Genomic DNA, 12,914 nt, shown 5'->3' on the forward strand with positions numbered 1-12,914 from the left:
AATAGAACCTTTGGTAAACAACACATCAGTTTTTGTGTTTGCTTTAAAAATGTTAACCAGCCATAGTTTTAAAAATGTTAACCAGTCATAGTTACCTAATAGAGGAAGACACTGCAGCCTTCAGAGATACATCACAGGGGTTCTTGCTGCTGATACAGAGCCTTAGGTGACAGTTACAAGAGCTGTGTTGAAGCAAAAGGTGTTTTTTTTCCCAAAATTAGAAATATACAATTTCCAAAAATGGGATCAAAAGACAAAAGGTAATGAAAAATACTGCTGAATAAATGTTTAATTAAAAAAATCAGGAATTCAACAGTGCCTAAATCTTTATTTTTCATAACCTACATATTTTTTTTCAAATTAGACAGTTTTACATTTTATGACACAAAAGGAAACTTAAATTACTGATAGTTTACATGTAAGCTTGATTCCAGTCTTAATGGAAGAAGAACAAAAACAAAAACCCTCAAAAAGGCTCCCATATTACACTTCTATTTCATGAATTGGCAGCTGTTAGGTCTCCTTAGAAATCTTGGATTGTCTGCTGCTATTAGTGTAATAGGTTACGAAGCACAAAACCCCTACCTGTAGCTGAAGGAGATACAGAGATAGGTGTGCACCATTACAGTCAGCTGTTGCTCCTGATACACTGCACCACGCTCCAACAAGGGCCTTTCCATGCCAATGGCTCAAGGCTTTGAAGGATAACGCAGCAACATCAAAAATTTGCCACCGCTCACACGTTTCTAAGTGACAGTGTCAAGGGGGGGGACTGATCTGAAATTACATTCAGTTTTGAAAGTAACCTTTTTTTTTTAAATAAATTTCTGGAAGATCTCAGACCCCATTTTGACTTGTTTTCAAAATGAAAAGCATCACCACACAGTTCTAACAGGGTAAAATTCCAATTTTAATTACTGTATCCCTGAACCTTGAGCTCAGCTACTGCTTTTGGGAGGTTTTTCATTTTAAAAGCCATGTTTTAATTCCTCTCTGTATCGTAGCAACAGTCTGCATGCAACTTCACAACTCTACTCTGAAAACTCCATTTTGTCACTGAGTGGGGGGGGAGGAAATAAATTTCAAAGCAAAATACAGTAAGGAGAAGTTGTATTGTATATTACACAGCGATTTGGCGTGTCACTTTTTTTTTTTTAAAAAAAAAAAGGTATAAAACCACATCAGAGGAAGGTTTAAACTTTAGATGCAACAGACTGTTGCTGGGTAAGCAGTAATTACAGTGTATTGACCTATCACAAATGGCAGCAGAATACATTAGAACAGCACAACACATCCCACTGGTCTCAACAGATCACCTCGGGTACCGGCTGAGCACCAGCACGAGCCGCTCACAGCCGCTGGAAGGGACCACTTGCCACTGTTTGCAGCTGGAAAAGCCTTTCACTTGCAGCAGACAAACAAAATGAATCATACAGCTGGCCTAAACCATACACAAATCTAGCTACCGCTTTCACTGCTGCTGGGGAAAGGAGAAGGGGATACAAAAATCCAATGCCAGAAGTAGTTGAGCAGTTTTGGTGATGGTGTCGGGGTCCTATCTCCTCCCACAGCATTCACAAAGTGCGCTTTTTAAACAAGAAAAATCAACAGACTCCACGTGCCCTATTTTGACCAATTCTGCAGCATACAACAGGCTGGATTTACAATGCCAACTAGTTATCAATTGATGCTTGTAATAGGAAATTTATCAGGAGTCAATTTCGACAGTTACTTTACAGTTCTAAGAACCATGCATTGATACTCTTGAAAGCAGACAAGCTTCAGTGTATATTTTTGCAGCAGTCAAGTTTTTCCCCAATTAGACTTGATTTTTAATAATTACTTAAAAATTACAGTTTGACTGCTGAAATTCATTATTTACATTGCAGAACAGTTTTGAATTGGTTAAATTGTTTGGTTTTAAAGGGACTTTAGGAAAACATTTGAGGGCTTTCAAATAAGACTTTTGTTCCATTTCCCTTTTGCAGTGAAGAGGCAGAGTCAGTTCAACACACCAGAATAAAATAAGAAAAAGAAAAAACAACAAATTAAAGTAATATTCAAACCACAACATTTAGTTTATCTACATCCAGCTCAACAGCAACATTTATAATATCAATAATTTTTATCAGATTTTTTTCTTTAGGGTACCTTTTTATATGTTCTGATTATTTACAACTGTACAAGCAAAGCACACACTTCCAAGTGCACATATTTAATACAGTATTGACTATTTGCATTTACAGGTTTTTCAACAATCTGAAAAAGATCAACTGTTTAAGATCTTTAAGGTATATTACAAAAACTGCTGCTAGTTCCTGTACTACAGTATGTTTACCCAGTAAGACCAGTGACAATAGATACATACTGTAACTGAGTAATTCTGTATGCCATTCATGCTAACCCTCCACGGGGTCAGACCTCATTAACTCTAAACTGTCTTGTACAAAAGTTAAGGCAAAGTCATTTTCAAGTTTAAATAAAATTCAAGTCTTTAAATATTGGATGGAAATAATTCTTTAAAAAAATCAGTTGTTTAAATAAACATTTTTGTGGAATAAACTGTACTGTCATAGTCAGCAGGAATGAGTTTTGTCTGAACTTCCTGCAGTTTAAACACTTAAAGAAAAGCTTTAGGCATTTTAAAACAAAAATAATTTATATTCAACTTTATTAGAAACTTGCTAATTTAGTGCATCCTTGTCCTTCAGAAAGCGCATCACTTCTAAAGTAAATAAGTGTGAGAAACCTCATCCCAGAGGTAAATATCGGGGATCTCTTCATCCACCACACAAAACAAACACCATTATCTCACGTCTTGAAAAATTTAAATCCGTATGCCAATGCTTGTAGTTACAGGAAGATGTCAACACAAGGCTGACTAAGATATGAACTCTTTCAAAGAGCACTTGGGGCAGAGTTTTAAAAAAAAGTCTACACAGAGCACAGGGGTAACCAGAATATACAGCGCTGACTCAGTTAACTCCCTTACAAGCACAGGGAAGCTAAGGTTATCACAAGAAGGCTACTCTGCTTTCTCCTGATAACATCCACTAACAGGCTTCACCACCATAGAAGCTCACAGACTTGATTCTTTCTATTCACAATGTGCTTTGTATTTGCAAATTATAACATCAGTTTTATTCTGGAGTGAGAAGATGGTTACTTGCTTGCAGTAAGTCAAAAAAGGAAATATTTCAGAAAGACTGCTATGATGCCCTGTAGAATTCATTTTGAGTGTGCAAAACATCAAAAAAAGATTAAGTTTTTAAAAATACTAGAAACAGCTACTCATTTAACCTAAAAGTGCAAGTTCATTTGCTGACACTTAGTACAGTAGCCCAATAATAAAAAAAAAAATCTTCAAGGTCACATACTAATTTGTAAAATATATCTACTTTCTTGCACTCTACACACTAGCTGCCGTTATCAGTCTTTTGGACACTTTAGATATGTACTTGCAGACCAGTTTATTAAAAATATTGCAGCAGCATGTTTCTGCTTAACAGTTTAGAAAAAACTCACTATACAGAGCTTGCACTCACACAGCCACAGAGAGGCTTAATAAAAAGTTGATTTTTTTAAAGACAAATATTTTACACCTTGGAAAAAGAAAAAAAAAAAATCACACTAAGTTTCACCTCCAATTAAGCACCAATCTAAATGTAAGGTTTAGAACAACTATCCAGAAATACCCAGAAAAATAGAATGTTTGTTCAATAGGGGAAAAAGTATTTCACAGAAAAATAACTTGCAGGCATTGTTACATGCCTTGTATCACTGCAAGCTCCTAACCAGCAACTCATTCTCAGGTATCTTAGTGGGAACATGGGTTTAATTTGTGGGAAACAGACCTCTTCTCAAATCCCTCCCAGGTGTTATTTTCACTGAGGAGATTTTGGAGGGGTACTCTGTTCTTTATTTAAGCGTTTGCCAACGGCTGGAGGGGACGATCTGCGTCCTGACTGTCTCCTCTGGTCTTTGGGTTGTCCAGGATGTGACTTTGCAGGAGGAGGTTCTCTGTTTTTCTCTATTGTTTCTGTGGGCTTTCTTTCTTCTTTCCCACATGCTACAGTGTTTGGCTTCTGTTCTTTCTGGGGTTGCAATGTAGGAGGATCCTTAGTTGTTCTCTGGCAAATTTCAGCATAACTAGGTTTTCGCAGTTCCTGGGCAATCACAAACAAACAGGACAGAGTTAAACAAAACATCTTCAGAAAAAAAAAATTACTTTTATGAACAAAAAAGGGTGAGGTCCTTGCCCCAAAAGTTTAAGTGCAGATGAGGGTTTGAGTATGAAGTTTACAGAAGCTGTATAGACAATAAAGCTGAAGAAAAGATAAAACGATAAAACGTAAAACAGTATGCCAGAAAAAAGGGGTACTGGCATAGGGAAAAATATTTCCCTTTCGAACTCTAAACCAGCTGAAACAAGATGAATACTCTGGTTTCAATATTAACATATGTATTAATACTTCTGTCTCAAGAATACTACCAAGAAAAGGATTCAGATAAGGAGATACCTTTTGCACTATTTATTACAGAATTCTATCATGCAAGTAATCATGAAGCCAAATAAGCAAATTTGAAGCTGCTGGACAAATTCTAGGATGACTGGGCTCACATGATTAGGTAACACTGGATAGCAATAACTATTCTGTTAAATGGAAACTGGATCATTAAGAAAAAGTGAAGTAATAAGGTCACTTACTATGGCAGCCCCATTGACTTGTACCGATTTACATGCAGTACTTAGTGTGGAAGAAGAAAGTCTTTCTGTACTCTGGGTCTCTCTCTGCTGTTTTTCCACAACTTTGGAGTCCCTGTAAGCATCCAGCAGGAAGCAAAGCTCATGAAAAGTGAAACTTCAGGATAGATGAATGGTTTAACAATAGGTCTAAAAAGTTTGAGCATGACTGCAAGTAGTTACAGCTATAATTTGCCTAGCACATGATGACTAGCACTGCATTCAAAAATGCTATAAAAAACAGAAAAAATACACTCATTTGCAATGTGACACTACCTGTACTGTGTCATGTTCTAATAGCATTTAGTTACTCAGCTATTTGATGTGCAGGTTCCAAATAAAGTGTTACCAAAACACTTTTTTACGGTATGGACATCAGTACTGCCCACAGGGCCGTGGGTTTACTGTCTGTGTTTCAAAGCTATCTAAATACAAAACAGTGAGGTGTTCATTAAACAACTTCTAACTCACAGAAACTAAACCACGACACCAAATTTTTTCTGCTAAATGACTATTATGATTGAATCACTATTATGATATTGTTCAGAAATTAAGCTTTATTGCCTTTACTACAAGTACAACAAAATATTACTTCTTTCATTGATTAAGATTTTAATAGCTATTTACATTGTTCTGCCTGATGAAAGAAAATGCAAATGTGATTCAGAGCAGAATAATTACACTCATGTAATTAAATGCTTACTCAGTAGGCTGGGGGGGCGAAGGAGACCTTTCAAAGGTCCTGGGCAATGTAGAAGAAACTGGTAACGGCTCTCGAGGAATTCCTGATGGAATAGTGTTTGTACTTGCATCCACATTAATGTTCTGAAGGAGGAAAAAAGGCACAGGACAATCAAAATATCCAATTAATATGGTTTGCCTGAAAATTAGTACAACCAGGAAACAGCTCAGTTTGATTTATACTGGTAAATTGACTATAGGAAGGTACAGAAGGACCCAATACATATATTGTAATGAATATAATATTTTCCTCTCCATTTATTTAGAAACACAGACGAAAAACACACTGTGGTTATTTCCAAAGAAGTTACAAGCTTCAGGTCCCTTTGGGACATATCTGAATGACAAAATCACTTTGAATCATTAAGGTTAGAGAAGACCTTTAATCAATCATCACTCTGTCAACTAGACCATAGCACTAAGTGCCACATCTGGTCATCTCCTGAACACTTCCTAGAGTGGTGACTCCACTTCTCTGGGCAGCATGTTCCAACACTTAATTTCCCTTTCAGAAAAAAAAAAAAAAAAAAAAAAAAAAATAAAATCCTGACTTTCAACCTAAACCTCCCTTGGCACAGCTTGAGGCCATTTCCTCTTGTCCTGTCACTGGTTGTCTGGGGAAAGATACCAACCCCACCTGGCTACAGCCTCTGTGCAGGCAGTTATAGGGAGTGATAAAGTCTCCCCTGAGCCTCCTTGTCTCCAGGTTACACAACTCGGTTCCCTCAGCTGTTCCTCACAACTTGTGCTCCAGACCTTTCACCAGCTCTGCTGCTCTTCTCTGGACACGCTAAAGCCCCTCAATGTCCTTCTTGTAGTGAATGGTCCAGAACTGGACACAGGATTCCAGGTACAGCCTCACCAGTATCTATTATAGAGGGACAATCACTGCCCTGGTCCTGCTGGCCACACTATTGCTGATCCAAGTCAGGATGTCATTGGACTTCCTGGCCACCTGGTTCATGTTCAGCTGCTGTCAACCAGCATCCCCAGGTCCTTTCTCACAGGGCCACTTTCCAGCCACTCTGTCCCCAGCCTGTAGCACTGCCTGGGGTTGTTGTGACCCAAATGCAGGACCTGGCATTTGACCTTATTGAACCTCACACAACTGGCTTCAGCCCATCAATCCAGCCTGTCGAGACCCCTCTGCAGACCCTTCCCTTCCCACCCTCCAGCACATCAACACTCCTGCCCAACTCAGTGCTGGCTGTGAACTTACTGAGGGTGGCCCTGCTCCCCTCATCCACATGACCGATGAGGTTATTAAACCAGACTGGCCACCAAGCCCTGAGGAATACCATTAGTGACTGAACATCTTTCCACCTGGAAATTTTGCACCTGCTAGTGGTAAAGCAGGCTTTGACCTGTTCACATAATCACAAGCAGCCTATGAGGACAAAAGTGTCCTAGTGCTGTGCACTAAGAACTGTCTTCTTCAAAACTCTACTTCTGCATCATCCCAATACAATCATTTGCTACCAAGCAAAAGGCTTTTTCCACAGCCCTCAAAAGATTCCGCTATCGCCAAGTGACACTGTGTTTCCAGCTAAATGCCAAATAAGTTCAAGAGGCATACATTAATTTAAATTGTCACAAAATAAGAAAAAACAGTTGGTATCCTGAAAAACATTTCTCTCACATTTATAACCATTTTGTTTGTTTTAAAGGGTGTTATGTTACTTGTATTGCTTCTGACCTGTCTCATCCTACAAATTCTAAACCCCAAAGAGACTCTGGTATGCAGAAGGGGAAGCAAGAACACAAGCTCAGAAGGAAGAAGATGACCCTCCTTTTCCCCCAGCCAAGCCACCACTCAAAAAGGCATAAACTCTAAGACTCTTATGGTCACTGCTGTAAAGGAAAATGGTCTTTGATGTCACTGTTTTAAAATCAGGCAGCGTAGATTACTGCATTAGATCTAAGCCTAGTTTGATTCAAAGTAAAAGACTGCGAATAGGTGGATGTTTAGAAATAACAGAACAGCTTTTATAGTTTTATTCACTGTAATAGTGTGTGAAAAGGCTTGATATTGCAAGCTGCTGAGCATTCTGGCCCAAGTGCATCAGAACTTGTAGGTATACAGTTAAGTGTGAATAACTTCAAGTCAAGCAGACACACTAGAGCTTTTCCTTGCCAAACACCCAACCGTTGATCTGACAGTGCTGCACTTCCTAGTTACAAAATGTGGGATGATTATTACTTGCCATTCCCCAGAGCTACATCCAGAAGAGCATCACTAAGCAAAGAGCATAAAGATATAACGCTTGCATAACAACTGCTGGAAATTATAGACCTTTAATCCCCTCAGCTTCTGTACACTGGACTTGCCCATGTATATAAAACAAGGGAAGCACTGTGTAACTCTACTTCTGTGCTTTGTAATACCACATCAAGTGACATGAAAAAACATTGAGATCAAGGTGAAAAGCAGCCTGTATACATTGGCAAAACTGATGTTAGCTCAAACAGCTTTGTAGCAGAACACATCGTTCTTTGGAGCCAGCTGCTGTTATCTTAGTCTTTATTTAAATGTCAACAAGGAAAGGTAGCATAATCCCTTTCTTCCACACAATGGTATGGAATAACTTCCTGTACCCTGGAAAATGAAACTGGCAAATTGAAGAATGCTTTTTAATGTGACAGTGCACTGTAAGTTCATAAAGCCTAAGTGTCCGACTGATGTGAATACTGCCTTTAGAGGAGAGAAGACTAAGTTCTTTACCATAAGTACAGTGCAAAGCAAGTATCAGATCTGTAATGGGGGAACAAAGAGTTTTCAGCTGCAGCATTAAAAGCAAAGTGCTGGAATTGTATTTAAAACATGAAATACAATAGTCAAAAACCACTTCATAAGTAACAGAGATAAAATAATTCAAAATTAATAGATCTTAGCCAAGAACAGCCCACAATCTGTAGTACTGGCTGACAGTGAGTTAAAAGCGTTTAAGAAAAAGGTAAAAGGTAAAAGCAGTGGCTCTTACCACAGCTCTGAACTGCATATTCCCCCTGAATGTAATCCTGGAACATAGCTGCACCCCCTACCACTTGCAGGAGACAGAGTAGATGGCTTGTCTGTACAGTCGCTGCCTTGGATGCAGGCTGCCCTGCTGACTCCCCCTTTCTTTACCAGCAAACACCCTCTACCCACCCCTGACACGTGGGCACCAAAGAAAACATTCTAAACCCAGCCTATTGCAGGAAAAGACATGAGAGATTGTGGTGGTTCACCATGTTGCTTTGCACTGCTAATCCAGGGCTTAACTTCTTCAGCTGTGGTACAGCTAGAAAAACACAAGTTAAATTCGAGCTATCAAAAAAAACCAATACAGACTTTCATAGTCCAGAGCATTCTACAGTGCAGAGGGTTATGTGAGTCTTGCTGGAGAAGAACATACTGTCACTCACAGATGGCATGGCATAGGCAGTTCTAAGAATGAAATCTATGAAAAGCTACCGAACATTATTTTCAACTGCATCTCTACTACAACTATACAGCAGTGGTTGCCAAGTTATTCTGGTGTATTTTTATCTCTCTGAGCAAGATGACAAGACAACACTGGGATCCAGCTGGTTTTGGTAGCAGTTCTTATTCCAGCTATGATGCCTAGTGTATTGAGATTATGTAGGCAGTTTCTTTATTTTGGTGCTTAGAAGTTGGTCTCTGTCACTTTGAAGTGTTTTATGTACAACTCAAAAGTCTTACTTTCAAGCAGGAGGAAAAATGTATCACACACTTTTCACCTGAGTCTATCAAAAAGCCTGAGGCAGTTATGAACAGCAAAGAGCATATTTTCTAATCTCTGCTATTAACATCTACTTATTATACTGGTGGCCATATTTCACACCATTTCAAAGAGAATACCCAACAAATTCTAAGACATAAGTGAAGACGGCAGCGGCACATCATTTGTGTTTTTTAAGAACACTTCTTACAAGGCAAACCCACATGTTTTTCCATGTATAAATCAGAAAACAAGAGGTATGCAATTCTTTATTTTCCCAACATAAATGAACATCCACTACTCACTCTTTCTTTTGACGTTCCTATTACCACACTGGACAGTCTGTTTTCAAACAGGTCTTCAGTCTTTAAATTGCCAGCAGCCCCGGGTAATGGAGGAAAGCTAGATAATCCCAATTCAAAGCTGGGAGATGGAGGTTTTGGGGGTGGTGGAGACTGTGTTTGGCCTCTCTGGAATAGAAATAGTATGTTGGGGTTACTGCACTAGATGACAGAAAAGATACGCAACTCTAAATTGTATTTTGCACTTGATTTGTATCAACAAAACCCTGGAAAAGGCTCCCCCCTCTCATCTCCCAAAAAACCCACACAGTACCAAGGAATACATATATGCTTTCATTTTCTACTGCTGCCCCTAAAATATTTAATTATTATTTGAATGTCATAGTATATGTATCAGCTTTAGGGATACTGGCACATTAAGAAGGTTTTCTCACTGACTCTTCCTTGAGGACAGACACGCCGACTCAGAAAAGAAAACAGACTGGTTTATGTATCATGATATAGTGAAAATATAATGCCCATTTATGTACAGTTAGTAACAACCTAAATAAAAAGACAGGAGTCAGTAAGAATCTTTTTTTCAGATATATGAAGAAAGGGCAAGACAGCATGCCTTGTATGTAGCAGAGACAATAACAATTAACATCTAATTAGGATTAATCTGTATTGTCACTGTGTAAAAATAGAAAGGTAAGTGTCAAAACTGTTTTTGAAAAAGACTTTCTAACTAAATCTAAGAAAACCAATGTCTCAAGCAAAAAAAAAAAAACAACACCTGTGTGCTAAATGCAACTATTTTGCACTACAGAGAGCAGTTCAGGAGTTAAATGTACCATGGTTTAAGATCACTGATGAGAACTGCTGGTAAGGGTTTATAACTTCTATTTACACAGGAAAAATAAAACTCCTTTGTAATATGCTGTAACTGAAGTTACCAATTAACTTCACCCACATCATGTAAACAAAACTTTTTCTTCAAAGAACTGTTTCTTGACTGTGCTGAGGCTTGTGCTAAGATGATCTCTACTGCAAAATACCAAATGCAAAGCAATCTTTGAATCAGTTCCTATTTTGAAAAGGAAAGTACGAGCACATAGTCAAGATTGTGTGAATGTGAGAACAATGCTTCTGAACAAAAAGAACAACAGATGCCAGACTACCTTTGAGGTCTTTTCACAAACTACATGTAATGTCCAAAGAATTGTGTGTCAAGAGGGAAGTAGGGAAATAAAAATACAGATGTAAGAACAACTGCAACTCCCAGCACTGCTACTGACCCAGCATTACCCCCTGGAAGAATGTTACAGCAATGGAGATTGCAAATCTCCAAAACTGAAGTCAGAGGACCTGTCAAAGGCCAGGGAGAGAGACTACACTTATCCAGCTCAAACTGCAAGAGGAACAACTAGAATTTTTAAAAGTCATTCTTCAAATCACAGCACTTGCTCTTCTTAAAGGGGACTAAAATTTTGTAGTAGCAAATGCTTTTATGTTACATTTTAAGTTACACAGTTGAGTCCTAAAACCCTCAAAATATTGAGCGGCATTAATATCTTAAATTGGCAGGATGAGGGAGGACTTCAATGAATTTTAAGCTAACTGCATAAAATTTCTCAACTTAACTTCTTGTAGGTTCAGCACTTGGCTTATGTCTACAGCCTCAGAAAAAAACTGATCAAAAAGTTTCATGTTCTTTTTCATGCCAACGTGCATACAACTGTACAATTTTTCCTTTAAAAAGAAAAATCTTCTTTAGAAGTCATTACTCCATTCAAATATAACTCTTTTAGTGGTGTCCTGTGTACAACTATCTAATTGCTACAGCATTACACAAGAAATAGCATAGTAGATTCAATTATTTCCACAATTTAAAGGGGGAAAAATTTAATCTTTTGCTTCCAAGTATGCTTCCTTGCAGTTCTGGGTGTACAGCAGCTCTCACTTCTGCTCAAGGTGCAGCACTGGACGCTACAGGCTAAAGATTCTTGGCCCAGAAGAGACTGGAAGGAACCTGGCTGCAATTACACAGACTGCAATCACAGCCTGGTGCTGACAGAAGGGAACCATGGGTCTCCAAAGAAGTCACATCTACCAGCTTTTACATTCAAAGATCAAATAATCTTTGCAGTCAGCTCCATCAGAAGTGCTGCTCTGCTCAGGGAGGTGTCCAAAGTAATCCTTTCACTCCAGTCACTCACATCTAACCTGTACCACTTCCGTGTTCTTTTAAATACAGAAAAAAGTTAATAGGAAAACTTCTCTCTAAAAATTCAAGTAGCTTTGAAAGGGCAAAAGGAAGAAGTACTGGGAATCCTACATGCAATCTGGTCTCACTGCCTCTGGGAAGTTTGATGAGAACTAAAAGTAATCAAAAGGAAGGAATCACCTTCTTGCTCCTTTATCTAAGTGCACTCAGGCACCCAATAGCAGGAGCCACAAACACATAAATGCAGTGATTCCAGACCTTTATGAAAGTGTTATGGTTCATGCAGTAGTGTTACTTTATAATTGCAACATGCATAAGGAAATAACCTAGTTCAACTTCATGAATATGCCATGTGTGGTAAAAATGAATTGCAAAGAAATGACTGGTTTTACCACATCAAATCTTGAATCCTACAAAAACATGGCTTTTGTCTTCTACACCTAGAGCAGCCTTTTCAAGCATCAAGTCTACTTTGGTATTACCTTAAATTTCAGCTCCCAAAACCATAGTATTTTAATAGTGTTAGCATAACCTTACCAAGTGGCACTTTAAGAGGCATTTGAGAAAATGGACTGACCACTTAATAACAAACATTTTACAACTAATATGGCTACACATTATGCCACAAGGAGCTATAAAATGTTCTTCACTGTTACCATGATTGATAATGAAGTACCAAGTGTTATGAACTTCAGCTGTTTAGCTATTCCTAAATGTGAGCATTGGCGTGTTGACACAAACTGAGATGGAAATTTGTTGCGACTGTAAGAGAAATTTTAACTTTTCCTTGACTTCTGCATTAATGGAAAATCTTCTCTGATACCCAAATGCAGTAAACTCACCTGACTAATGAGTTGCTGTCTTTAATCAACTGTGATGTACAACTGCTTCTGCAGTAAATTAGGTCACCTCCTACTCCATGTAATATCCACACCACTGCCTTGTTACCCCACTTTTATTAGAGACAAATAAGATCATGAACACTCACTGTAAATTTGTCCTCCCTTTTCTTTCGGTAGCCATATGAGTTTTTCCTAAGGGAAAGAATACAGATATGAGAAGTTTGCTTATAAATGGATGGAAAGCAGTTAATGAAAACAGGAGAAATTAATTCCAGTTGCTATTTCATCCAGTTTCATTCTACACAGGTTATTAAGAAATATTTTAGGGAAAAATTCCTAGCAAGCTGTCATTAAAAT

At 38.3% G+C, this 12,914-nt stretch overlaps 1 protein-coding gene across 2 annotated transcripts in view; it reads right to left on the reverse strand.

Moving 5' to 3' along the window:
• Positions 1-308: 308 nt before the first annotated feature.
• The window catches only part of LARP4B (La ribonucleoprotein 4B), a 55,536-nt gene continuing 42,930 nt past the window's right edge, over positions 309-12,914 (reverse strand). For both annotated transcript variants that reach the window (XM_033067013.1, XM_033067006.1), the window contains exons 13-17: positions 12,704-12,749; positions 9,513-9,677; positions 5,448-5,569; positions 4,709-4,820; positions 309-4,166 (exon numbers count right to left, since the gene is read on the reverse strand). In XM_033067013.1, the coding sequence (XP_032922904.1) occupies positions 3,885-4,166; positions 4,709-4,820; positions 5,448-5,569; positions 9,513-9,677; positions 12,704-12,749 (727 nt within the window). In that variant the 3' untranslated portion in view covers positions 309-3,884. The remainder of the gene's footprint in view (positions 4,167-4,708; positions 4,821-5,447; positions 5,570-9,512; positions 9,678-12,703; positions 12,750-12,914) is intronic.

This window comes from Catharus ustulatus, chromosome 1, assembly GCF_009819885.2.
Source record: "Catharus ustulatus isolate bCatUst1 chromosome 1, bCatUst1.pri.v2, whole genome shotgun sequence".
NCBI lineage: Eukaryota > Metazoa > Chordata > Aves > Passeriformes > Turdidae > Catharus > Catharus ustulatus.